This window comes from Alternaria rosae (genome assembly GCF_020736505.1).
Source record: "Alternaria rosae strain MPI-PUGE-AT-0040 chromosome Unknown BKA58scaffold_1, whole genome shotgun sequence".
Classification (NCBI taxonomy): Eukaryota; Fungi; Ascomycota; class Dothideomycetes; order Pleosporales; family Pleosporaceae; genus Alternaria; species Alternaria rosae.
This window is the reverse complement of record NW_025763570.1, coordinates 824,629-849,259: the sequence shown is the minus strand read 5'-3', so window position 1 is coordinate 849,259 and position 24,631 is coordinate 824,629. Positions and strand designations below refer to the sequence as shown.

The window sequence follows — 24,631 nt, the reverse complement described above, 5'->3', positions numbered from 1 at the left end:
CAACGCCATGGCGCGAGGCAAACTCATAGTATTCGAAGGCCTAGATCGCGCAGGCAAATCAACACAATGCCAGATGTTGGTCGATGATCTGCAAAATGATGGGATCAAGGTGCGACATATGCGGTTTCCTGGTACGTGCACGTAGATGGATAGCCATCCGCTGGCGCGCGAATGCACGTTTGGTCGAATAGAGCTGAACGCTGATGTAGTATATAGATAGAACGACGCCGATCGGTCAGATGATCAACAGCTACCTGAGTGGTCAGAGCGAGCAAGACGACCATGTCATACATCTCTTGTTCTCTGCGAATCGGTGGGAAGCAGTGTAAGCTACACACTTGCAACTAATTCTCGAATTCAATGTCTTGATGTATACTCCAGCCCCTCTATCCAAGCCGACCTCGCAGCCGGAACAACAATTATCGTAGACCGATACTACTACAGCGGCTGCGTATACTCCGCTGCCAAGCAAAACCCCAGCATGTCCCTCGAGTGGTGCCGAAAACCTGAAGTCGGGCTTCCACGTCCTGACTTGTGTCTCTTCCTCGATATCTCGGCCGAAGGCGCAGCGAAGAGAGGTGGATATGGTAACGAGAAGTATGAGAAGAAGGAAATGCAGGATCGTGTACGCGAGCTTTTCGAGACGATGATGCAGAAGAAGGAGGGCGAGGACTTTGTCCGCATCGATGCGGGTGAGAGTATGACGGATGTTGCCGCGAAGATTAGACAGGAGGTTGATAGGTGTATTGAGCGGGTTGCGAAAGGACAGCTGCCGCTTAGGACGGTGGAAGAGTGGTAGATATTCTTGTACGGCCCTGAGCCACGATTACTTGTCCTCGTCGTCATTCACATTCTCAGCCCATGTCTCATCGAGATCTTCGTCCATGTCAACCTCGAGTTCGTCAATATCTGGAAACTCCTCCGCATCGTCTTCAACCGTTCCGTCTGACTTCTTCTTCCGCTTCGCCTTGAACATTAGTTTCAGCTCTTCTTCGCCGTACATGCGCAGACTGAGCTCTTTCATCAGGTCTGACCATCTTAACGAAGTGTGGCAGGTCGGACATGCCCCTTGGGTTGGAATGAGCGCATCTGCATTGCTTTCCTCTGCGAGGAATCTCTGTGACATGCAAGCCATATGCGATACTGCGCGACATGTTTCTACTGGGCAGACCAGCACAAGCGATTCTTCAGCACTCATATTCGAATTGCAAACACCACAAGTTCCTTGTTGGCCGTCCCCAAGAATGCTCTTCGACTTCTCGACGTGTTGCTTACAGTCCTCGTACGCAATGGGGATCGCTCGTATTATTTCCGGAATGAAGTGAGTTCGCATCTCGCTCTGCACGTCAGGCGCAAGCTTCGGCAGCTCAGCGGGCGTCACTCTGATGGTAATGTCCTTTCGTAGCTTCGTCTTCATTTTAGAGATATGCTTCTCCCATTGCGCGAACACGTCCTGGGCGAAGAAACGGATGTGCAGCGGCCATCGGCTGAAACTCCCAACACCTAGAAGATGATGTAGATTCTTCAGTCGCGCTTCCAGTGACATTGGTGGCCGCGGCCTTTTGACTGGCGATGGGTTCTTCCTGCCTTTTTGAAGCTCCTCCAACCTGGCGTCGCGCACCTCTCGCTCTATGTGTCGAGTGGCGTGCGTGTTTTGCCACGCCCATTCGAACTGCAACGCGGCGGCTCTGGAGGGGAAGCCAGTAACGATGCACGTCATCTCCCACGGCCGCTTCCCCTGCATTGATGTACGCTTCGCGCCGCCCTTGCTTGAGCCATTGTGTTGACCCAGACGACGCGCCGGATTGGGGGTGCTGCCGATGTAGAAAGCTTTTCGGTTTTTGGAGCGGAGCAGATAACAACAGTAGAAGGCTGGGATGGGCCGGCTTTCGATCTTGACAGAGTCGGCCATGATTAAGTTCATGACAAAGATGAAGTCGTGATATTATTGTTGATCGCACCCAAAAACGTGCAGCGGCCACTTAGGGCTGACGGGATGGTGCAGATGGAGTGTGTCGTGATTGGTGGGCTAGTATGCCTCCCGACGAGACAACCTTGCTACCGACCTCACCTGCAGCAGTTCAGGCGTCGAGATGAATTTAACTCAGAGATAGGAAGACCGCGACAGTATGATATGAATGCGCAATGCTGCTACTGTTACGCTTGTTGTTTCGAGATGCAGTATGGTGATGCAGACAAGCGGCGAAAATAGCCGTGCATGTGTTCACAGTGGAAAGTAGAAAGAAGTAAGTCGCGAGGGACGGGATCTGAGTCAGGTCAATATGTGCTTGTTATGGGAGCCAATGTAGTTCGCTGGTCGTCATCATGGTAGAACGCGGCGCAAAAGAAACGCCGAGGAGGTGAGGTCGGCAGCCTTGCGTGCAGTCGCCAGATCGGCACGACGTAGCTCTCATACTTCACCACACAATCTTGGAACTGCAGTCCGAGGTGGCATCTTGATATCGCACCAATGCGATGGACATACTGAACTGAGATGCTCTGTTTTTCTCCATAGACGTGATGCAAACACGAAGCCATCGTGCATGATATTAGCCGTGCCCTGCTGCAACAAGCTTCGACGTTCTGGGTTCGGTACCTTGGACGGGCGTGATATGCATCCGCCGCTAGCGGGAATCTCGCACCCTTCAGCGGACCCATCTATCCTCTCCATATCTCCTCCACCTCGCCTCGCCAACCTCGCTGTGCACGTGCTGCCACCACCACGACGGTCGCTAACAGACAACTCTCTAGTCGTACTGGCATTCGCCTCTGTCACGAGTGAATTGCACAGTCCAAGCGGCCGAAAGCGGTCGCCTGCCGCTGTATAGGCCTCATGCCTACGCCTATATCTCGTCGATAGCGCCCACCACCGACCGAATCACGCCCGAATCGAATCGCTATACCTTCCATATCATCTCGTATCCCGTTACGAGGCTGCAAGTAGGGCTGCAAGCAGCGACTGCGCTTGATGCATGAGCAAGAGAGTCATGGTCGACTTCATGCCCCCCAGCGGGCCCCCAACAGGCGCCACTATGACTACTTTTCGAGTTGCCACGGACAGTGGAACACCCGAAGGAGCAGCTGGCGCATCAAAATCTAGAATGGGTGGTGCTGCGGTCCCTGCAACGAACGGTGCGCAGCCGAGCGCGGCCAGCGCGATTCCTCTGAGCGCGCGCAAGGCAGCGCCGCTGGATCTCGCTACTGTGGAGCGCAGAGGACATGGAGCGCCGAACCACCTGCCACCCAAGCAGAACCGTCTGTTTGGTCTGCGCGAGTCTCCGACATATCGACCGACAGCCGAGCAGTTCAAAGACCCTGTGGCATACATCCAAAGCATTCGCGAGGAGGGGCAAAAGTATGGCATCGTCAAGATTGTCCCACCAGACACCTGGAAGCCACCATTCGCCATCGATACTGAGCGCTTCCACTTCCGTACACGACGACAGGAACTCAACTCGGTTGAAGGTGGCACGCGTGCGAATTTGAACTATCTCGATCAGCTCGCCAAGTTCCACAAGCAACATGGCCACAGTCTCACTCGATTTCCCAGCGTGGACAAACGCCCCTTGGATCTCTACAAGCTCAAGAAGGCCGTTGAGAAGAGAGGTGGATTCGAACGTGTTTGCAAGCAGAAGAAATGGGCTGAAATTGGACGCGACCTCGGCTACAGCGGCAAGATCATGTCTTCGCTATCAACCTCGCTCAAGAATTCGTATCAGAAATGGCTACACCCATACGAGGAGTATCTGCGACTTGTCAAACCTGGTGTGCAGCAGATGCTGGAGTACGAGCATGGCGGACCCTTCACACCGTCACCAGCCCATTCGCCCATAAAGAAATCGCTACAAGGTACACCTGTCGCCAACGCTGCGGAGTCACCGGCTATGCGAGCCTCAGCAGCGCTGAACGCGACACTGCAGGGTGACTCTGTGCCTACTCCACCGCCAGAACTCTCACGACCTGCCATGCAGGCGGGCTTCACACCAGTGAACTCGGGAGGCTTCACAGCGGTCAATGCGCACTCAGCACAAAAGCCGTCTACGCAACCCTCTACACCTAGTGCTTTTGCTGCGGCCAACCCACCGAGCGCTATACATCGAGATGTGCTGGAATCGCGCACGTCAACGCCTTTGCGCAACGCCGGCAGCCCCATGCTCTCAGCTGACAACACCCCGGACTTCCGACCACCTGGAGCCGGCCTAACCCCGCTAGCTAACGGACAGCACTTCAACCAGCTGAAGCGAACCTTCTCTCAAGACCCGGAGAGCAGTGCAAACGACGACGTGGATGAGGCAAACGGCCGACGTAGCAAACGGCTCAAGAAGGACGCTCCTCCTACTGTTGCGGGCTCACATATGACTCAGCCTCGCCAGTCGACCCCTAGTCGAACTTTCCCACGCGTTCGATCGGCCGACGACAGACCTGGTGACCGATGCGAGACTTGCGGTACCGACAACGACCCTCAGAATATCCTGCTTTGCGACAGCTGCGACGCTGGTTACCATGGTTCTTGCTTGGACCCACCTATCAAGGCTATTCCTGCATACGACTGGCACTGCCCTAGATGTCTCGTAGGCACAGGCGAGTTCGGATTTGAAGAAGGGGGCATTTACTCGCTCAAGCAGTTCCAGGAACGAGCCCAGCAATTCAAGCAAAATCACTTTGCTAACAAGATGCCCTTTGATCCGGTCACCAATGCGCCAAAACCAGTTACAGAAGATGATGTAGAACGTGAGTTCTGGCATTCTGTTGCGAACGTTACAGAGACAGTCGAAGTAGAGTACGGAGCAGACATACATTCCACGACACATGGCAGCGGCTTTCCAACTATAGAGAAGAACCCACGCGATCCCTACTCGACCGATCCATGGAACTTGACTGTACTGCCCTATGCACCAGATTCGCTTTTCCGCCATATCAAGTCCGATATATCAGGTATGACCGTACCCTGGTTATACGTCGGCATGGTATTCTCCACCTTTTGCTGGCATGCGGAGGATCATTACACGTACTCAGCAAATTATCAACATTTTGGCGCTACCAAGACATGGTATGGCGTACCAGCCGAGGACACCGAGAAGTTCGAGCAAGCCATGCGTGAGGCAGTACCAGAACTGTTCGAAAGCCAGCCAGACCTCTTGTTCCAGCTCGTGACGCTGTTGACTCCAGAACAACTCTTGAAGGCTGGTGTCAGAGTCTATGCGATCGACCAACGTGCTGGCGAGTTTGTGATTACCTTCCCAGAAGCCTATCATGCCGGCTTCAATCATGGCTTCAATCTGAACGAAGCTGTAAACTTTGCGCCGAGCGACTGGGAGCCGTTCGGAGAGCACGGAGTTCAACGCCTTCAGGATTACCGTCGTCAACCATGCTTCTCTCACGACGAGCTACTGTTGGCAGCAGCATCACGCAAAGACACAACCATCAAGACCGCCAAGTGGCTTGCTCCTGCGATGGAGCGGATGCTTGCCAGAGAGTCACGGATACGCGATGAATTCCTGGACAAACACAAAGCTGTGAGAGCACATACTTGCAAAGTTGACGGTACTGGCGATGCCGGAGGCTTCTGCGAACTTGACTTCGTCATTGATGATGCCGACATGCATGAGGATGAATTGATTTGTGCCTTCTGCAAATCCTATGGCTATCTGTCTCGTTTCTACTGCAAGAACACCAAGAAGGTCTTGTGTCTACAGCACGCTGGATGGTTTGAATGTTGCCAAGACACTCCGGAAGCTGAGCGTTACTCTGGAGCCAAGCTTCAACACAAGCTCGTATACCGTATGCGGGAGGAAGATCTTGATGCGCTGGTACAAAAGATTGTTGACAAAGCAAGCACGCCCGAAGCCTGGGAGTCGAAGATGGAAGCTTTGCTTTCCGAGGGGCCTCGACCTCAATTAAAATCCCTACGTGCGCTCCTGAACGAAGGCGAGAAGATCGACTGGGACTTGAACGGTCTCCAGGATCTGAAAGACTTCGTCGAGAAATGCCAGGAAGTCGCTGAAGAAGCTATTTCTTACACTACTCGGAAGCAGCAAGCCCGTCGCAAAGCAGAACGTCCTGGAAGAGGACGGCCAAGCAAGTCGGCTGTTGCCGAGGCAGACGAGAAAGATCGCGAATATCGCAATGTGGAAAACATCCAGAAACTTCTCAACCAGGCAAAAGATTTGGGGTTCGATAGCCCGGAAATAACTACGCTCCGAGAACGCGCTGAAAGCATTGTCGAATTCCAGACCAGAGCACGCACCGCTTTACGCGAGCGCACTTCCGAGCAAAGTATCGCACGGTTAGACGAGCTCCTGGAAGAAGGCAAGGGTTTCAACGTCGACCTACCTGAGCTTGAATCTCTCGAAAAGGTGGTTCAGCAGTTGAAGTGGCTCCAAGAGGCACAAGACTTCAAGGTAAAGCCTGCGCCGACCCTCCAAGAAGTTGGCGAACTCATCAAGAGCGGCATTGAAGCCGGCATGCCAGAACATCATCCTGACCTTCGCTTCTTGCAAGAGAAGAAAGAGCAAGGCGAGTTCTGGGAGAAGAAGGCGAAGGAGCTCATGGAAGTGGAGAATGTGCATTATCAGCAGCTCGACGCCTTTTCCAAGCAAGCGACCAATCTGCCGGTAACACCAGAGACTCGAGCCGCGATGGATGCCATATTGAAGAAGCAACGAGATGCGCAAGAGCTAATCATGTCACTGTACGAGCGAAGCAAGAATCCCGACTTCTCACAACGGCCAAAATACATGGAGGTCCGCAACGCCATGGAGTCTTTGAATGCGCTGAATGGAAAGCCCAATGGCACGAACGACCTTGAGAAGGAGCAGAAGCGACATGAAGATTGGATGAGGCGAGGAAAGAAGCTTTTTGGCAAGGCCAACGCGCCCTTGCATATCCTACACGCGCACATGAAACAAGTCGATGAGCGTAATCGATCCTGCTTCGATTTGGGAGACCAGCCTCGAATGCCCGTAGAGCCCGCGTCTCGTGAACAGAGTCCGGTCGACGGGGAAGAGCAAGACGGCCCCTTATCCAGTCGAGACGTTTTTTGTATCTGTCGGAAACCTGAAGCTGGTATGATGATCGAGTGTGAATTGTGTCACGAATGGTAAGATAACTTATTCTACACCAAGAATCTATCCACTAACAATGATAGGTATCACGGCAAGTGCCTGAAGATCGCCCGCGGAAAAGTCAAAGAGGATGACAAGTATACATGCCCCATCTGCGATTATCGTGTCAAGATTCCTCGCGATGCGACCCGCCCAAAACTTGAGGACCTCCAGCTTTGGCAGGACGAGGTCCCCGGTTTGCCGTTCCAACCTGAGGAAGAGGAAACACTTGACTCGCTGATCGAGCACGGTACCAGGTTCCGGGAGTACGTCGCGCGTTACATCAACCCTTTGATGTCAAGCCCTGATGAGCTTACTACCCAACGATTTTATCTACGGAAGCTTGAGGGTGCTGAGATTCTTCTCTCGAACGAGATCAACTTCTTCCGCCAAGAGTTACACAAATGGGCACCAGTGGCTCCGACACCGCCGCCTATTCTGCAAGTGTCTCTTTCCACGCGTAAGCCTCGGCCGACGAAGCAACAAAAGCTCATGAGCCAGTTGGGCATTACCAATCCGGACGATCTCCCACAGCACCTCAAAACCAAGACCCATCAGTTCAAACGCAAGGATGGAGAGAAGCCACCGAGCAACCCGTCGGGCGCCGCTGAACAATCACATACTCCTCCTGGCGAGCCTCGTCAAGGTCAACCTGAGGGTGAGAGCAGCGAGTACTTCAACACTACTACCACGTCTACATACAACAACTCTCCCACGTTTGCTACCGCTGCTCCACTAAACTTTGGCGCAGCTTCATCGATTGCGCCTCTCGACCCAGGTCTCTTTGAGAGTTCAGGGCCCGCAGCCCCTACCAGTCCCATGCAAGACCCATTCAAGAGCTCAGCTAGTGGACATGAGATGTTTGGCGAAGCGATGGAGATGGGTGGCGGCCAGGCAGAAGAGGCTCTGGCTGTCACCGAAGGCAACAACTACATGGACTAGAAGTCCGACGGCTATACGCCACGGACGCCAGCATAACGGTGCATAATTTCTCATGAGCATCCTAGGGGCGTACGGCAAGGATCGTTATACAATACGGTTCATCACTGTTTAGGTCGGGTTTCTACGACTGTTGTTTTTAGCATTGTCATTTACTTCATCATAGCCGATGATGGACGTGCAGAAGTTGTGTCACAACTACTGTGGCGTCCATTATACATGTTACTTCATCGCTGCTTATTGCATCAGACGGGTGTTAGGGAGCATGACAGGGCTACTGGCCGACATACCCAGAACAGGCGTAGAGAGACACGGGTACTAATTCAACGTTCGATAATGAACTCATAATACAACAATCTGACCATTGATAATTTGGTAATGTCTGATGTGATGCTCGCTGCCTGTGTGTTGTGGGCATGATGCGGGGATCTCGGAGGTTCGCTCGAAATGCGCTACTGGGGGTCCGTGCACACGACTTTTCTAAAGCCGATGCTTGTCATTATGGATGGCGGACGACACATCGCAATGCTTCCAAGTAGAGGGCTGCGGCCGGCCCAGTTTGCGCCTTTGGCCTCACGACAGTCGACAGTCTTACGAACCAACGCTACAAGGAAGGTGCGCATCTGCGAATTCCACTGCCCGCCTCGTCCAATTCACACGTCCGCGTTCTCGTGTACAAGTCGCCCAATACCTTGTCTATGACCGCCCTTCTGCACAACACTCAAATTAGAACCGACATGTTGCAATTGCTAATTGCAGTAGTTTTCGTCCCTTCCCCGAACTGCGAATCTCACAGGGCCATCATGTCGAACGAGCCCGCTCCAGTCAGCGCTGTGGAAGTCGGGCGCGAACCGGACCCATAATGTCATGATGAGTGCGTCGACTGTTCGAAACGCATCATGGTATGCTCCTTGGAGCTGGGGAAAGTCCAGCAGTCCCGTCGACGCCAGCTCTCTTACACCTGCCGACCGCGTCCCCATCGCCGAATTCTCGCACCGTCCCGTCTCCGAGTTTGCGCACCAACACGCCGAGCCTGTCGTCACCACTTCTACTCCCGAGCTCGCTCCTGCCACCATCGACAAGCCCGCCGTCGTGGATGGAACAGTCGCGCCTGTCGAGGCGGTAGTAGACAGCGCGCCAACGCTGACGGAACCTAAGACACTCGACACTCTCTTCGATGCTGAGCCTGTCAAGGACACTCTCCCCACAGCTGAGATTGACCCCACCCGTCTCATCGATCATGCTGGACAATTGAAGGAATTGGGTCTTGATTACGGCTGGGGTATGACGACTCTCTTCGAGAAGTGCATCGAAACCATCTACCTACAATCAGGTATGGGCTGGGCTGGCTCCATCATTGCTGCCGGTGTCGTTGTCCGTTGCGCGACCTTCGTGCTCCAGGCTCTCAGCTCAGACAAGATGGCAGTCATGTCCTCACTGGGACCCGTTACCAAGCCTATACAAGAGAAGATGGAGGCTGCCATTGCTCGAGGCGACAAGCAACAGGCCGACATATACAAGATGCAGCAGGCCGCAATCATGAAGCCCTACGTTGGAGGCATGCTTTCCACTGGAGGTTTCATGATTGCGCAGGCCTGGATTGGATTTTCGGCTTTCAGATTCCTAAGGGCTATGGGTGACCTGCCTGTCCCTGGCATGGCGCATGATGGCTTTCTGTGGTTCACTGATCTGACCAACCGCGACCCTTACTTTATCCTACCGGCGGCGACTTCAGCTATCATGTATGCTGTTTTCAAGGCAAGTCTATAGTTTTGCACCACGCTCTCACCCTACTGACACACTGAATAGACTGGAGGTGAAACTGGTGTGCAGCCCGATACTGCCCAGGCAGCTACACGTCAAAAGATGTTCGCTGGTTTGTCTGTCTTCCTCGGTGTTGTCACTGCTTTCCAGGCCTCTGCTCTCCAACTCTACTTCCTGATGTCCGGTATTATGGGCGGTGCGACTGGTTGGTTACTCCGCCAGAACGGTTTCAGAAAAATGATTGGTATCCGACCACTACCCAGCAAAGAGAGCAACGAGCTCTACACCAAAGTCATTAAGGGAGAGGCGAAGTTGAGCCAAATCAAGGGAGCAGATGGCAGGCCTCGTTACCAGCCACCCACCCGCACAGCAGCCCCGAAGAACCGTCGCCAATTGTCCGGCATCAACATCAAACCAGGAGTTGTCCTGCCTGCGCATCTCAAAACGGAGGCACCCAAGACGATCGACACAGAATACCCCGACCGTGACATTGATTTCGAGGAAGGCGCCAAGGGTAAGCCAATCAGCGAGAAGTTGGACTACTACCGCAGAAATTACCGTCTTGCCTACATTTGGAGGCGGACGGGCAACGGCATGGACCGCATGATGAGATCTATGGGCTTTGGAGACAAGAAGATGTCATCCGAGGAGGCCAAGAGGAAGAAGAAGGCTGATGACTATGAGATTGAGAGGAGACGCAGGTTCCAAAATAGGCAATAGAGATTTCCCGGAGATGTGGGGGACAATGTATGATATACGCGTGTTGGACCTTGTGTTAGTAGTATGTGCATCTCCAAAAGGGCTGGGAGTTATCTAGTACGCATGGCGAGAGATTTTGTATAAATACCAAGAGACGCATATGCTCCCGATCACATTTTGGAAGTATCGCTGTTCACATTCCTGAGTGTATGGAAATCTCATTTGTGATTCCATCTTTCGTTTCGTCTTGAAATCAATTGAACCAAAGTCGAGCTGTCTCCGTTTCGAGCGTGGATCACGGTCTTCACGCAATGCTCGAAACGAAGACAGCTCGACTTTAATTCAATCAATTCCAAGACGAAACGTGATGCCTATGAACGCCATAACATCGATTGCAACTCGTATATACAGATACGTCTCCTAGATTCTCGACCCCCTCTTTGCACTCCCATCTACTCCAGCGAAGTGTACATATCCAACTCCTGCCCATTCCTCCTCCTCCGCTCCACGGGATCCGCTCGCATCTCCACGCCTGGCCCCACGCGCCTGGAATCGGCTCCGGAGCGATGAGTTGGGAATATCTAGTTTCACACACGTCAGCATTGCTCCCCAATTTCAAACTCCCATTACAAGCCCTTCCCCTATCTTCAATTGAGTCGAACATACCTTAGTACCACTCCACCCCAACCGATACGCCGCTTCATTCGCGACCAGCTCGCCAAAACCCAACATGAGCCCGTTGACAAACGGCAAGAAGAGGTTTATCGCTGCGCCGCGGAGCAGTCCCCATATTGTGGGTGGTTTGTAGAGGATCAGGGGTGTGGAACTTGAGGATGCGGATTCGGGGGAGGAGGAGGTGAGCTCGTTGTTTCCGTCGTAGTTTTCGCTGTCCGAGGGGATAGTTATGCCGGATTCGGTGAGGTTGGTGGCGTCGGCCATTGTGGGTTGAGAATTGGGGAGGAGATGTGGATGGGTGAAGGGTCGAGGGTTGGGTAGTAGGTTGGTGGTGGATGCTGGACGTGTGCTAGAGCCCCACGCGGAGGTGATGCGGAGGACAGCGCGAGTTTGGCCTGTATGAGGCGGAGGGTGATGTCGACGGTTGAACCTGCTCGATTGACGTGGTGGTTTGTCGACTGCGCAGGATTGAGTTCACTGACGCGCGTGGGAGGTAGTGCGCGACAATCTCGAGGTTGCTGCTTGAGGTGTTGATGAGGCTCACATTAATTCCGGCCTTGGCATCATCTCGGAACTTTGATGCACATCGGAAGCTGCTGCATTGCCTATAGGTCTATGCGGCTCACTTCGGCTGGCACGTCGTAAGAATTAAAGAGAAAACCAGTGCTCAATGTATGAACCAGCTAGTCTTCGATTGAAAAAAAAGCTTCTATTAGCCTTGTTTGTGGTTCCCGGTGAAGGTCAAGGGCGAGCAAGCGACGTCACCAGCTACCGCCTGCGGTAGGTACCTAAAAGCCCGCCCTGAGAGTTTACATAGACCCCACCGCACTCAGTCAACGCGTCCAAGCCACCAACCACGCCACTACCCTCATCTTCAACAGCAGCATTACTACACTGTTATGTCTGAAGCTGCCCCCGACCAAGACGCTCTCATCGCTCAGCTTGCTAGCCTGACTGGCCTCGATCCCGCAACCGTATGTTGATGGAAGCTCATCGAAGCTATTGGAGCTGTTCACTTACACAAAGGACAGGCAGAACGCTACTTGAACGCCTCCAACGGTGATCTCACCCTCGCTGCATCTCTCTTCTTCGACGAGTCGGCCGAACAACAAGACGACACTTCCGAACCAGACGTCGACATGGCTGGTGACGAATCAAACACAGACGCACCCCGTGTGCCCGAAGGAGCTGGTGGAGGACGCACTCTCGGAGGCGCATATGTACCCTCACCTGCGCCCGAAGCATCTCGATCATCATCGCAGTCTGCTGCTGCTCGCGGACAGCCTGCCCAGAGGGGCGTAGCAGGTGCGCGGACGCTGAGGGACCTGCAGTCATCAGGTGGCGGACACGGACACGCCCACGATGACGATGATGACGATGAGAACCCTGATGATGAGAACCAGGACTTCTTCGCTGGTGGTGAGAAGTCAGGTCTTGCCGTTCAAAACCCCAACCAGTCGAATCCGCGCGACCAGATCAACAACATCCTGAAGCGCGCACGACAGTAAGCCGGCCAAGCATCGTTTGGGCCGCTCCAGCTAACAAGCGCAGGAACGCTCCCCGACCAGGCGGTGACGAGGAGCAGCCCGCCAGTTCCTCTCATTTCCGTGGCGCAGGTACTACCCTGGGAGGCGATGATGCTCCCTCCCGAACCATTGCAGACCCCACGGCCAACATCCCCGCACCGCCCCCGCGCGCCCACCGCGAGCTTCATCTCTGGCGTGACGGCTTTTCAGTCGATGACGGCGACCTGTTCCGGTACGATGACCCGGCCAACGCACGTACACTAGAGATGATCAACACGGGTCACGCTCCATTGCATATTCTCAATGTGGAACACGGCCAGGAGGTGGATGTCGAAGTGCACGCGCACAAGGACGAGGACTACAAGAAGCCAAAGAAGAAGTACGTTCCCTTCTCGGGTAGCGGAAACCGTCTAGGCAGCCCCACCCCTGGTGCAAGCTCAGCGGCTGCTCCCATGGCACCGGCAGCTTCAAGTAGCACGGCGGCCTCGACTCCAGCGGCCTCTGCGCAACCTACCGTCGACGTCGACTCATCGGCTCCGACCCTCACGCTCCAGGTCCGCCTTGGTGACGGTACACGGCTGTCCTCGCGGTTCAACACTACACACACTATTGGCGACGTCTACGACTTTGTCAACAGGGCTAGCCCGGCCAGTCAGGATCGCGAGTGGGCGCTCATGACCACGTTCCCCAGCAAGGAGCTGACGGACAAGGCCCAAGTGCTGGGTGACATTTCAGAGTTCAAACGTGGTGGTGTAGTGGTGCAGAAGTGGAAGTGAGGACGCACTGTACGTGGATGCACCTGCGAGTCCGGATTGCCGTTTATAGTGCGGATGCGGGTAATGGAGGATCCTTACGTAGAAAGGGTACGATGGTCATGACAACATCACAGCATGCAGCTGCAAAGGCGTTATGGCAAAATGCATGATAGATTTGGGAACTGTAGCTGGATAGCATTCATGACAATATCGATGCTGCAGGGTGCACAAGTTGCACAACCTGCCAAATGTGGTACCCGTTGTTATCTGGCATGGCGCATTGCACTGCATGAAGCTTGACGTGTGCGCGGCACGTCGCACCGCAGTCGTGAGTTTAGCAGTAGCCTCACGATTGGCGGGACGTTTAGCATTGTGTTTGCACATCGTTAATTTGTCTGGACAGAAGGGCCGAAGAACGTTTCTCCAGTCTCCAACATTATCTTTCGATTCAGGTCACTGCTGCAGGGTTCACTGTGGGACTTTATCGTCATGTCCGTTGGATCGGCTGAATAAGATGACGACCACAGAGTCGCTGCGTTTCGCTTGGGTAATAGACGCCTTCGCTCCTTCTCTTATCTCTAATTATACCGGCGAACAGGCTTAGAATATTCGCCCGTCGAGTGCTGTTATTTGCGTGCGCCCCCAAATATCAGCAGTGGGGGGTGGCGTGCTGGGCAAGTTGTTGGCATATCAGTCGTGGCTGCTAGTTGAGTCCTAGTGAATCCTCCCTGCGGATAGATGAGCAGCGGCCATGGTGCGACGGCTCTGCCGCTCGGAAGATTTTGCGAAACGCGCAAGCACCGACTTAAAGGACGACATGGCACCACTCAGACGCAACCTCTACTCGTCGTTAGGCGATCAACAGTGTGCAACGCGTCAGCACTCCCCCTGGAGTACCTTGCAGCACGGGGCGGGAGGCGGGGCGGGAGTTGGGGGTTAAGGCGTCTTGGTGTCAAAACCGATGGGGATTCCCAGATCGACGAGGCTCTGGCCGCGTACTGCCGTTTGAGAGTGTTCGACGCTTCTTCTGCTCGTGCAATTTCGTACCCTGTCGAGTAGTCTTGTCCCGCGCTCTTGGTATCGTCATTTCCGTCTAATCATCGTCTGCGATTTTTTCTCTTGAGGCTTGCATTCCTCGATCGATCCCGTTCGCTCTCTTTCCAGCATTCCACCGGCCCTTTCCCGAGTTCACGTGCGGCAGGAACGACCGACCAAGATAGACTGATTGACCATCCTTCTTGCCTTCTTCACTGTAGTCGGCCCCGCCTTCCTTTCCTTTGCATCCAAGCTAGCATCGCTCGGCAGCGCCTTCACCAGAGCTCCGCCGCCATCTTTAACACCCACGGTCCTTACCACCTGTACCCATTCACCACACCTCTTCGCCATCAGTCGCTAGTCCTTCTTTCGCGCTACACCTCCGCAACCTCAAGCGATGCAGCTTTTACACTATCGGTAAATCCTACGACTACCCCAGTACACTAGGTACCATACCGGCATAAGGTTAGTGTACACCACTAAACGATACGAATACGAACTACATCGACATCATGTTTGTCCGATCACCCCGCAGATTTGCGATAGTTTCCTTTATAGCACTGGTTTTCATCTTCGCCGTCCTACAGCAGAGTCCATGGGCGAACGAGAAGGTGTACGAGCGCATGCCGCTCTTCAATTCGGGGAATAGACCGCCGACACAGGAGCTCCTGAACGAAAGTCCAGGCGAGGCGCAGGCGCATCTCGAGGATGCATGGCACAATGCCGTGCCCATTCCCGGCGCGATGCCCAGCCCCGTGGATGCGCAATCGCCAACAGAGGCAGCAGAGGTTATGCTGCCGCCGCCAATGGAGACCTCGCGCGAGCCTGAGGTGGACGCGTCGAAGCCCACCAAGCCTTACCCGCCATGGGTGACGGCACCGTCGAGGACCGCGTCCTTCATCCCTCCCTACCCGACACCGTCCAACTGGAAGCAGTACATGGCGAAGATGCTGGACTGGCCGCGACCGAGCTGGAATGGTCACTGGCCGCCATTCGCCGACTATGTCGACAAAAAGTACGACCCGAACCGGTGGGAAGAATTCGATTTGTAAGTGTATATACTTTGCGTGCGACAGTGGTGGTTCTAATCTTATGCAGGGATTATCGCATCTACGAGTCTAGCCATGATAAGCTGAACGACACGATTGCCTCTGATCCGATCGCATACAAGCCGTTCCCCAAGTACAATACCCCAAAGTGGAAGCAGAAATGGCACGGTGAATACGTAGCTTGTCTGGGTCCGCGCGGCAAACCCCTCAACGAGAGCACCGACGACGAGGTCCAGGTCTACCGCGGCATACCCGAGGACTTTCCCCCGGTATACGCTGGTGGTTATGATGTCATCGGACTCGACGACGATGTCTGCTTCGACCGATACTCACGATACGGCCCGTACGGATATGGTGATGATGAGTTCCCAGAGGAGGTCAAGAACTGGAAGGCGCCCGCCACTGTCCCCGAGTGGCCTCAGGTGAACTGGGGTGCGCTGCAGGACGATTGTCTTGAGCGGAACAAGGAGCGCTATCGGCCCAAGGCCAGATCGCCAATCGTGAAGATTCCCAGCACCGTCCTCCCTGAGCCCGCGGTGGCGTCGTCGGCGTTTGCGATCCCCACAGACACGAGCCGAAGCAATTTGGAGAACCGCGATGACAACGAGAAGAAGTACCACCACCGTACGGCCATTCTCATCCGTGCCTGGACCGGATACAACTACGAAGAGAACGACATCACCGCCATTCGCGCCATGGTTTCCGAGCTCTCCCTCCAGTCCGGCGGTGAATACCAAGTTTATCTCTACGTCCACGTCAAGGACAGAGATGCACCCATCTTCGACAGCCAGTATGAATACGATCGCATTCTGAAAGAAAACGTACCTGAGGAACTGCGCGACATTGCTATCCTATGGTCAGAATCCATCTTCCCGAAATGGTATCCCAAGGTTATGGACTGGCAGGTCTATTGGCAGCAATTCATGTGTCTACAATGGTTTAGTCTTACGCACCCCGAATTTGATTACGTCTGGAACTGGGAAACAGACGCTAGATACACTGGACACCACTATCACTTCTTCGAGAAGATAAGCGAGTTCGCGGATAAGCAACCGAGGAAGCTGTTGTGGGAGCGCAACAAGCGATACTATCTTCCGAGCGTTCATGGAGACTACCAATCATTCGTCGAAAACACACACAAGGACGTCTTGAACGCATCTGCAAACTCGCTCATCCCACCACCCGTATGGGGACCACGACCATGGAAACTTGCCATCCCTCCCCAGAAGCCACTAGGCCCTACACCACCCTCGACTATGGAGGAAGACAACTTCGAGTGGGGTGTTGGTGAGCCCGCGGACTTTATCACTCTTCTTCCGATGTGGGATCCCAGGAACACGACTTGGTCTTACAAGGATAAGATCTGGAACTACCTGCCACACATCCGACCGATCTTCACGCCAGAGGATGGTCAGGCCGATTGGTTCACTCATCCTATCTTCGAACAGATTGATCGCCGGACTTTCATCAACACAGTCGTACGGTTCAGCAAGAAGATGCTACAGGCTATGCACGAGGAGAACTTGGTTGGACGCAGTATGCAGGCCGAGATGTGGCCCTCCACAGTTGCACTCCAACACGGTCTAAAAGCCGTATACGCACCTCACCCGATCTTCAACGACCGCCACTGGCCCGCCGCCTACACTGAAGCCATCTTCGATACCGCATCGACCGTCGATGAAGAGACAGGTGAAGCATTGGAAAGCCGCCAAGGCGCCTGGACAGAAGAAGCCGACTCACCATACAACCACGACCGTGAGTTCAACTTTCAAGGCTGGAGCTGGTACTACGCATCACGCTTCCCACGGAACCTATACCGACGATGGCTGAACTGGCCCATTGTCCAACAAAACTGGGGAGAGTCAGAAAAGATCGATGGTGGACCAGGCTCTGATGGTGAGCTGGAGCAGAAGAGAATGTGCATACCGGGTATGCTACTCCATCCCGTAAAGAGGATGGCCAAGTACAAGGAAAAGCCTTGAACGAGACGAACGGAATGGAACGGAACGCAATACCAGGTCTCATACGACCAACGACCACCACAGCGCCGTGTTGACACGAATATTATCTGTACACCAGCATTTGTCTGTGTATGACAGGAAGGGATTGAGCGCCATCCTATTTGCCACTTTTGCCTTCTCTACCAAAAGCATGGGCGGAGCATAAGTCATGCTTTGTATTCTTTTTGTTTTCTCCTTTGACCTTCTCTACTGATACCTATCTCCTCTTTCTCCATGTTCGTTTCGTTTCGTTACCAGACCTGAAGATGTCTGCTGGGTACCTTTTTTGTTATCTTAGGGGATACAAGCATTTGCTGGACATATATTTTGGCGCTCTTGGCAGATCATTTACGGCATCAGTGGTTTTTCACACTCATCGTCAGGTTGTTGATAGATCTTTCTGAATCGCCCGAGGGCGTGGTTAGATATAGATGGCATCTTTTTTTGAAATGTATATGGATTACTGTTCAAGGTGTGTTGGGACCCTGCTGCTGAGGTGCTAACACGTGATTTGGTGGCCTTCGGCAAAACCATGGTAACGAGAAGTCTCCTTCACAACCGTGGTTCAAATGATGAGTCAACGAGACTTGATAAAGGACAAATTTCCGCTTGTGCTTTTCTTCACCTTTACTCCACGCCAACACAACACTACATACATTACCTTACACACGACCCACCCCACCAGCTTCCATCGCCTCTTTACTTTACGATTCATAAGATGGCAAACACTCACGATCAAGGCTTCTTCGCTCTTCCAACTGAACTGCGTTTAGAGGTTTACAAGCACCTCTTAGCTTCAAGCATTGCCGAAGGTTTTCCACGCCGCTGCACGAGGGGCCTACGCACGTCATGCACCACCATCCGCGACGAGATAGATGAGTATGTCGGAAGAGTTCTGCTAATCATGGTACTCCAGAACTACTGGAACCACGGATCTAAATCAGATCACCCGCTACACGTATATCTTCCTACGACCTACGAGTTTACCAGGCCGCTAAAACACATAACGCTACAGATACCAGTAAGTACGGAATTTAATTCTGCGAAATATCCGATAGGTTTCGTAGACCTGGAAGATGTACTTTTCTTCGTGACTCGCCTCCAATTATCGACCCTGACTCTCAATTTTTACTTTCCCCTTTCCGGACAGGGACGTACCATGGCACACCAGTATCGAGATAGCCATCCAGTTCTTGCGTCAAACACGGAATATCTTGAGAATGGAGCGCTCTTATCTGCGAGGTGTCAGTCGTATAATGATAGACTTGGGTACTCTTGGAGCACCTGCTAGTTTGACAGACAAGATCGACGACATGGACATACATCGGATTGTCCTCAGCTGTCGCTACTTCTTGAGGGTAGACTGGTGGCTTAGTATTGGTGGAACAGCTCCGAATACCAGGTGGACGCTTTGCTTAGATCTTGAAAAAGGGTTAGATCCACCGGTGAATGCATTTGGGCGACGCTGGACGTGGGGTGAACACGTTGTAGATTAATAGGGAAAGGGCGGTCTTAATGCACTGGCCCCAGGTCTGAGTCGAAGTCGAGATCTATTCATGGCAATCGTGATGCCTGGTAACGCGGCATAGTTTGCGCTTCGCTATCGGTTTCACGAGTTAGCCTTTCACTATCGCCTATTCAGATTGCACTTCATCAGCTCCACAACGTGTTTGCTCGCTGGACATGGAAACTTTGCAAACTCTACCTTGCTTTCATCTTCAACGAACCGCCAGATCCTCCGACAGCAACCTCACAACTCACCACAGACCGAAGCATCACGCCATGGCCGAAGACAAACCTTTCTCATTCCTCGCGCTACCAGCAGAATTACGACTCCAAGTCTACGGTCATTTGCTCACCGAAACCCTGGAAAATGGCCGTACAACAGACGCCAGCAGTCTCTACTTCACTTCGCGCACCACCCATTCAGAGATGAAGCCACTAGTCTCAACCGTCCGTGTGGCTCTCGATCTCAAGCGTGCTTGGGACTACTCTAGACGGCCCAGAGGTCAGGTCAAGGGCAGATTGTCTTTCGAAGTACCATCGACACATACGTACATGAATCCGCTCACCGAGTTCGCCATCACTGCACCGCGCAATCGCAAACACAGAACTCCTGTTAAACAGGCCAAGCACGACATACTGCGTCACACGGAAAACTTGGCAGTTACAGGCCTCCGTCTCCTGCTTTGCCCTTTTGGTTTCGAAGTGCAACGTCGCTATACCAACAAACAAGTCCTCGCATCTAGTCATCTCTTCTTCCGTACCTTCTATCAGACATGGGGAGAAGAGTTTCTGGAGAAAGCAAGAGAGAAGAGATATCTAGATAGGCTGATGTTCCGCAAAGATTCCCGCGTGCAGGATAGATACATTGTGAACGTTACATACGGGAAGCAATACGGGGGCGTGTATCTTCCTGCATCTGGGGCTTTTTATGGTCCGTGGTGCTTTCTTGTCGAGGGACAGACGAAGAGGATGTGGGGAGTGGATTTTAGGGGCGGATTGAAGCTTCCAGGGAATGATTACGTGTATGTAAACTGGTTTTATAGGGAGTAGTGCTGTTTGAAGGGTGTGTTGAGACTGAATTTGTGGGGTCAGATGAGAATTGCGTACCGACTTTTCGGAGTGTATATTGCTATATTGCCACGAATATGTTATTGCATTATCATGGTGGCGTGGTGATGCAAATGAAAGTAGCGAGGTCTAGGCATTTAACTCCATATAATCAGTTTCATTCATATCAGTTCATCAAATAACGGTGTATGATCTTCGCAATCATTGATCAAGCTCCCGTCCACGTAAACTCGTGCAAATCACCGTCCAAACTGTGTGTTCTCGCTTCCTACACAGTGGATAACCTCCTCACAACATCATTGACCCGACAAGAGATTCGATCCGTGCTGCTAAACCAAGTCAATTCTTTCCATTGGATGTTTCGATGTATAAGATTGGGAGGCATTAACTGTAACGATTACTTCCTCTCACCTTGGTATCTGAAAAACCCACACATCATACCAAATATGATTCTCACTCCTCCAACCAAGCTTCGACTCGAGGTCTACGGGCACCTCATCGTCGAAAGCACCACTTCTGGACGTCCACAGGACATTTCCGGCCTTTTCTTTAGTTGCTGTACTACATACAACGAGATGAAGATGGATATAGCCAAGGTCAAACCCCTACTCCTTGCTACTCGAAGGTGGCAAGATGAGCATCCATACGGCCGTTGTTTGAAGATGGAGTCATCACCAGCTTCAATCTTGGCAGGAGGAGCTGGCGATGGCAGCATCAGCATGCCGAGTTCAGGATCATGATTTTAGGGCAGCCCCAACCAGGCTTCATTGACACGATGCGTAGCAGCTCTCCAGCCGATATTGCATCTACCATGGTCGACACGCAACTTCTCTACCCATGTAGGTCATCCGCAGAACCACCTTGAAAGTACCAGCGCACTGTTCCGAGAGCTTTTCTCCAGGAATAATTATATCCCGGCTGAACTGACCTTGATTCAACATTGTGATCGCCTCACCCTCAATCTTCAAGCTGCCATCGAAGGAGTCGAATGGGGTGTTCGCGACATTGTAGTCATAATCCATGGCCAGAGGACTCTTGAAGCGTTTTGGGTACGGAAGCTTGAGGATAGGCGTGACGCCGACTTATTGACGATTGGATTAGACTTTGCAGAGGGCTTGAAGAAGATCGGAAAGATGCAGTGGAAACATAGAGTTTGAAAAGTTTCGCCGTGGGGCGGGGGAATATTTTAGGGCTCTTAGGGTTGATCATGTTCATCACGACCTGAAGATTTGAAAGCTTAAGGTCTTCCCCGTGTGGAAGTAGCATCTGCCCACGGCTCGAGGTATGTAGTACCAACAAAGACTGAAGTTGACATCAAGGAAGATATGAGGTTTTAAGCTGCGCCTTTATCGATCGTTGAATTTATGTGCATCTTCCACAGGTGCGTTCATGTGAGATGAGGGGCGAATATAGCGCCGCGCACGCGCCACGCTGACGGTGACTCGTCATCTCACAATGTTGTAATCTTCCTCATCTCATCCATCTTGGCATGTATCTTCCACATGGTCGGAGTTGGCGGGCGATCCAAAGCGTGCGATAACTGCAAAACTCGTCGAGTCAAATGTGGTAGGTTTGCCCCGTTTACCCCTGCGCTATCCTGACGCGTGTGTTGACGTCACGAGATCTTCGAAAGCCACAGTGCGGAAGGTGCGTAACAGCGCGACTACGATGTGGTGGCCCTCGCGGGATCACGTTCATACAATTCGATGGCCAAGGCCAGTCTGCCCAGCCTGAGCATCGCGATTCCGCGGGGTGCTCAGCTGTCGAAATCGGCACCAGGACGCCAAGGACTGCTGATCAGCCTCGTCTGGAGATTCATGGAGCACTGTCGCTTTCTCGCGATGATGTCTTCACCGCGTTCACCCTCTCAAATTTGTTGCCGGTGCAAAGCCTGTTGGCGTTCAATCCTGGGGTCATTACGATCAAGTCCCTTTCTGCGCTTGCGACTTCTTACTTCGGCATCAAGCATCAGGATAGCGCTATCACGCAGTATGGATTCAAGAGGTACAGCGACGCACTTAAAATTGTGCATTCGGCTCTCGAGGTTTCGGCGTCTCCGCCTTCCTTTGATCTGCTTGAGGCGGTCATGATCATGGCACTTATCGAGGTACATCAAACGTTCTGCAGCGCACACATTTTCTTACCGCTACTAGTTCCTCATCTCGGATCGTATCGATGGTTGGATAAACCATGCACGTGGGTTAGAAAGGCTCTTCGAATTGCGCGGACCTGAAGCTATGGTATCACCCCCGTGTCTTGAGGTCTTGGACAGGACACGCCCGTCTCTTATCTTCGCAGCTATTGTCTTGCACGAGCCAACAATAATGTCGGAGAACAGGTGGAAACACATCCCCTGGAGCTTACACCCTGAGCACATCGACTCGCTCAAGCTCTTGTTCGACATTGTCGCTGATTACCCTCAACTCTTCATTCTGCGTGATGAGCTTTTGTCAGTTGCGGATGAAGACACAAGGGTTGCTGGGACACGAAGTCTCTCTCTACAATGTCATGAGGTCATCACCAAACTGGAGAACTGGGGAGAGACTTTTGCGTCTGATCCGTTTCACACCCCTTGCGAGACACCCGCATGTCAACCGACACCGCTCATCGAAGACGAGTATGGCGCGCTACATCCAGCCTGGTCTACTACCTTCCGATACCAATCACTTTATCATGCGAACGCTATCACAATCTACAACGCCGCTATCATAATGGCCCTCCGTTTCGCCGACAGTATCGATGCTGAGTTGATGTCATATTCAGATTGGCATATCCGACAGGAACAAATATCGACAGCGGCACTCAGCATATGTCGTAGCGTCGAGTACCATCAGCTAGAGGACTGGGGCGAACAGGGCTGTTTTGCACTACTCTTTCCTCTGCGCATGGCATATGATGGCATGAGCGAGAAGGAGCCGACAGTAGCATCATGGATAAAATCTGTCATGCAAGACATATCGGCTGGTAGACGAGGGCTCTGGAGATCCGCGAAAAGCATCCTAGATGTTGGCAAGTGAAGTCACGGTAAAGTAAAAAGGTAGAACAACCGGGTCATCGCATTAGCATGGGCATTTGTATCATGTCAGCGCTGTCTTTCTATTACTACATCCCCTGATCCAGCGAGTCAATGACGATGTACTCCATCTTCTCGACCATCTTGTGCTCTTTCTCCAACTTTTTACACTGCTTTCCATGAGCCTTTTCCTCTTTCCGGTCCTGCTTCTTAGATCTCCTTTGTTCCTTTCGCGCTCTCTTCTCTTCCTTCTTTGCTCGTTTGCGCTCCGCTTTGTCTGCTCTTCTCTTTTGTTTACCCTTGACCTCATCATGAGATGTCAAGGCGGACTCTTCAATGGAGCTGATGCTGGACAAAGAACTAGAGCTTGAGTCTGAGCTGTAGCCTTTGCGTTCTTTCTTCTTGATACGTCTTTCAATCTGCTTAGCAGCCATTCTATCGAGAGCATTTCGCTGCTCCATTGGCGGCGGGACGTTGAAGGACAGTGGTGCGATATACGGCATGAGTGCTTGCAAACGGCGATATCCAGCTGTTTGAGGCTGAGAGCTACTTGCTAGGGCTCTTTGCGAAGTCAGAAACGGGGGATCCCTACGGCGGAGCTAAACTTACGCCGACGATGGCATGTGCACATTGAAGCCAAGCTTCTCTTCCAACTGTCTATTCTTGCAAATCGAAGCTTTCAGACCACGAGGCGCGAAGTATTCTCGGTTCACAGCCTCCAAGAAGCGTCGCGTTCGCATAGTGGTCGTAGCAGCCGTTCCAACTCCGGCGGCCATGTTCATGCTGGCGCCGGCGATCATGGTCCAATGATGTGGTCTAGCACTTCTATGAGAAACTGGAAAGAGCCAAAAAAGACAAGTCAACTCACACGATGCCAACCACATGACCCGCTGCATCAAGCGCCTGAAGCGGGACTGGTGGAGCTTGAGCGACACTGAGATCATCGATGAAAGCTACAAAGTCTTTCTCGTGGATGTTGAAGCGGCGCAGATCGGGGCTGTAAGCTCGTATGAATGGGAATGGTGTTCCAAGTAGACCGCTCGCATCGAGTCTTGGTATCACGACGGGTTTCTAGACTGGTCAGCAAGACTGACTGGCGATGTTAGAGGAGTGGCTCACTTGAAGAGATTGTCGTGGTTGGATTGATAACGGTGCTTGAGGCATCCAATCTGTCGCATGATGTGACAGCTCATCATCTAATTGAGAGAAGTTGGTCGTTGGTAACGGTGCAGCGTTGTATGAACCAAGTGCTTGATGCGGCCGTTCGAAAGAGTGGCTCTGGTATGGAGGAGGGTCCGTCGGCATCACTGTTTTATGATACTGAGGTTGCATACTGTTGTATTTAATGGCCAGTTGAGAGTTCTGACATTGGATATAAGTACCTCGAGCCTTACGCTCAACACAAGATACAAAGCTGCTTTAATGAACCGCGCACGTTGTTCCAAGCCCCCAGCCATGTCCAAAGAGGCCCATTACTCGAGACTCAGCCGTTCCGATGA

General features: G+C 52.7%; 10 protein-coding genes across 10 annotated transcripts; 7 read left to right on the top strand and 3 right to left on the bottom strand.

The window, feature by feature from the left end:
• Positions 1–7: 7 nt before the first annotated feature.
• Positions 8–799, top strand: BKA58DRAFT_304058 (thymidylate kinase-domain-containing protein; the record flags this gene model as incomplete). Its single annotated transcript, XM_046167003.1, has 3 exons — positions 8–131; positions 217–325; positions 382–799. 3 exons carry the CDS (start codon positions 8–10, stop codon positions 797–799), a joined length of 651 nt encoding a protein of 216 aa, XP_046030481.1.
• Positions 800–826: 27 nt separating this feature from the next.
• On the bottom strand, positions 827–1,912 carry BKA58DRAFT_407059 (structure-specific endonuclease subunit slx1; the record flags this gene model as incomplete). Its single annotated transcript, XM_046172005.1, has 1 exon — positions 827–1,912. One exon carries the CDS (start codon positions 1,910–1,912, stop codon positions 827–829), a length of 1,086 nt encoding a protein of 361 aa, XP_046030480.1.
• A 748-nt stretch (positions 1,913–2,660) lies between these two features.
• BKA58DRAFT_349831 (PLU-1-like protein-domain-containing protein) lies at positions 2,661–8,450 on the top strand. Its single transcript, XM_046168501.1, has 2 exons — positions 2,661–7,099; positions 7,148–8,450. The coding sequence occupies exons 1-2, from the start codon at positions 2,973–2,975 to the stop codon at positions 8,043–8,045; spliced, it is 5,025 nt and encodes a 1,674-aa protein (XP_046030479.1). The 5' UTR covers positions 2,661–2,972; the 3' UTR covers positions 8,046–8,450.
• Positions 8,451–8,545: 95 nt separating this feature from the next.
• Positions 8,546–10,703, top strand: BKA58DRAFT_371842 (mitochondrial export translocase Oxa1). Its single transcript, XM_046169063.1, has 3 exons — positions 8,546–8,657; positions 8,805–9,800; positions 9,852–10,703. Exons 1-3 carry the CDS (start codon positions 8,568–8,570, stop codon positions 10,524–10,526), a joined length of 1,761 nt encoding a protein of 586 aa, XP_046030478.1. The 5' UTR covers positions 8,546–8,567; the 3' UTR covers positions 10,527–10,703.
• On the bottom strand, positions 10,681–11,868 carry BKA58DRAFT_371841 (outer membrane protein TOM13-domain-containing protein). Its single transcript, XM_046169062.1, has 2 exons — positions 11,172–11,868; positions 10,681–11,086 (listed from the first exon to the last, which is right to left on the bottom strand). The coding sequence occupies exons 1-2, from the start codon at positions 11,442–11,444 to the stop codon at positions 10,958–10,960; spliced, it is 402 nt and encodes a 133-aa protein (XP_046030477.1). The 5' UTR covers positions 11,445–11,868; the 3' UTR covers positions 10,681–10,957.
• BKA58DRAFT_5383 (uncharacterized protein) lies at positions 11,763–13,530 on the top strand. The gene is made up of 3 exons (XM_046175481.1): positions 11,763–12,154; positions 12,212–12,684; positions 12,732–13,530. Exons 1-3 carry the CDS (start codon positions 12,080–12,082, stop codon positions 13,480–13,482), a joined length of 1,299 nt encoding a protein of 432 aa, XP_046030476.1. The 5' UTR covers positions 11,763–12,079; the 3' UTR covers positions 13,483–13,530.
• Positions 13,531–15,008: 1,478 nt separating this feature from the next.
• Positions 15,009–17,527, top strand: BKA58DRAFT_305883 (uncharacterized protein; the record flags this gene model as incomplete). Its single annotated transcript, XM_046167082.1, has 2 exons — positions 15,009–15,544; positions 15,595–17,527. The coding sequence occupies 2 exons, from the start codon at positions 15,009–15,011 to the stop codon at positions 17,525–17,527; spliced, it is 2,469 nt and encodes an 822-aa protein (XP_046030475.1).
• Positions 17,528–19,230: 1,703 nt separating this feature from the next.
• BKA58DRAFT_415752 (uncharacterized protein) lies at positions 19,231–20,223 on the top strand. Its single transcript, XM_046172568.1, has one exon. The coding sequence runs from the start codon at positions 19,328–19,330 to the stop codon at positions 20,099–20,101; it is 774 nt and encodes a 257-aa protein (XP_046030474.1). The 5' UTR covers positions 19,231–19,327; the 3' UTR covers positions 20,102–20,223.
• A 1,361-nt stretch (positions 20,224–21,584) lies between these two features.
• Positions 21,585–23,179, top strand: BKA58DRAFT_5333 (uncharacterized protein). Its single transcript, XM_046175476.1, has 3 exons — positions 21,585–21,685; positions 21,742–22,226; positions 22,273–23,179. Exons 1-3 carry the CDS (start codon positions 21,622–21,624, stop codon positions 23,134–23,136), a joined length of 1,413 nt encoding a protein of 470 aa, XP_046030473.1. The 5' UTR covers positions 21,585–21,621; the 3' UTR covers positions 23,137–23,179.
• A 42-nt stretch (positions 23,180–23,221) lies between these two features.
• Positions 23,222–24,437, bottom strand: BKA58DRAFT_433367 (uncharacterized protein; the record flags this gene model as incomplete). The annotated part of the gene is made up of 4 exons (XM_046173182.1): positions 23,222–23,693; positions 23,742–23,948; positions 24,001–24,203; positions 24,252–24,437. 4 exons carry the CDS (start codon positions 24,435–24,437, stop codon positions 23,222–23,224), a joined length of 1,068 nt encoding a protein of 355 aa, XP_046030472.1.
• Positions 24,438–24,631: the final 194 nt, after the last annotated feature.

Bases quoted from the DNA above. Each gene is read 5' to 3' on its own strand.
- BKA58DRAFT_349831 (XM_046168501.1), top strand. From the start codon at position 2,973: ATGAGCAAGAGAGTCATGGTCGACTTCATGCCCCCCAGCGGGCCCCCA. The intron at 7,100-7,147 runs GTAAGATAACTT...TAACAATGATAG, and splicing joins TGTGAATTGTGTCACGAATG to GTATCACGGCAAGTGCCTGA.
- BKA58DRAFT_371842 (XM_046169063.1), top strand. From the start codon at position 8,568: ATGCTTCCAAGTAGAGGGCTGCGGCCGGCCCAGTTTGCGCCTTTGGCC. The intron at 8,658-8,804 runs GTGCGCATCTGC...TAATTGCAGTAG, and splicing joins GAACCAACGCTACAAGGAAG to TTTTCGTCCCTTCCCCGAAC. The intron at 9,801-9,851 runs GCAAGTCTATAG...CACACTGAATAG, and splicing joins TCATGTATGCTGTTTTCAAG to ACTGGAGGTGAAACTGGTGT.
- BKA58DRAFT_371841 (XM_046169062.1), bottom strand. From the start codon at position 11,444: ATGGCCGACGCCACCAACCTCACCGAATCCGGCATAACTATCCCCTCG. The intron at 11,087-11,171 runs GTATGTTCGACT...GTGTGAAACTAG, and splicing joins TGGGGTGGAGTGGTACTAAG to ATATTCCCAACTCATCGCTC.
- BKA58DRAFT_5383 (XM_046175481.1), top strand. From the start codon at position 12,080: ATGTCTGAAGCTGCCCCCGACCAAGACGCTCTCATCGCTCAGCTTGCT. The intron at 12,155-12,211 runs GTATGTTGATGG...CACAAAGGACAG, and splicing joins CTGGCCTCGATCCCGCAACC to GCAGAACGCTACTTGAACGC. The intron at 12,685-12,731 runs GTAAGCCGGCCA...TAACAAGCGCAG, and splicing joins ATCCTGAAGCGCGCACGACA to GAACGCTCCCCGACCAGGCG.
- BKA58DRAFT_415752 (XM_046172568.1), top strand. From the start codon at position 19,328: ATGGCCGAAGACAAACCTTTCTCATTCCTCGCGCTACCAGCAGAATTA.
- BKA58DRAFT_5333 (XM_046175476.1), top strand. From the start codon at position 21,622: ATGGTCGGAGTTGGCGGGCGATCCAAAGCGTGCGATAACTGCAAAACT. The intron at 21,686-21,741 runs GTAGGTTTGCCC...TGACGTCACGAG, and splicing joins AACTCGTCGAGTCAAATGTG to ATCTTCGAAAGCCACAGTGC. The intron at 22,227-22,272 runs GTACATCAAACG...TACCGCTACTAG, and splicing joins TGATCATGGCACTTATCGAG to TTCCTCATCTCGGATCGTAT.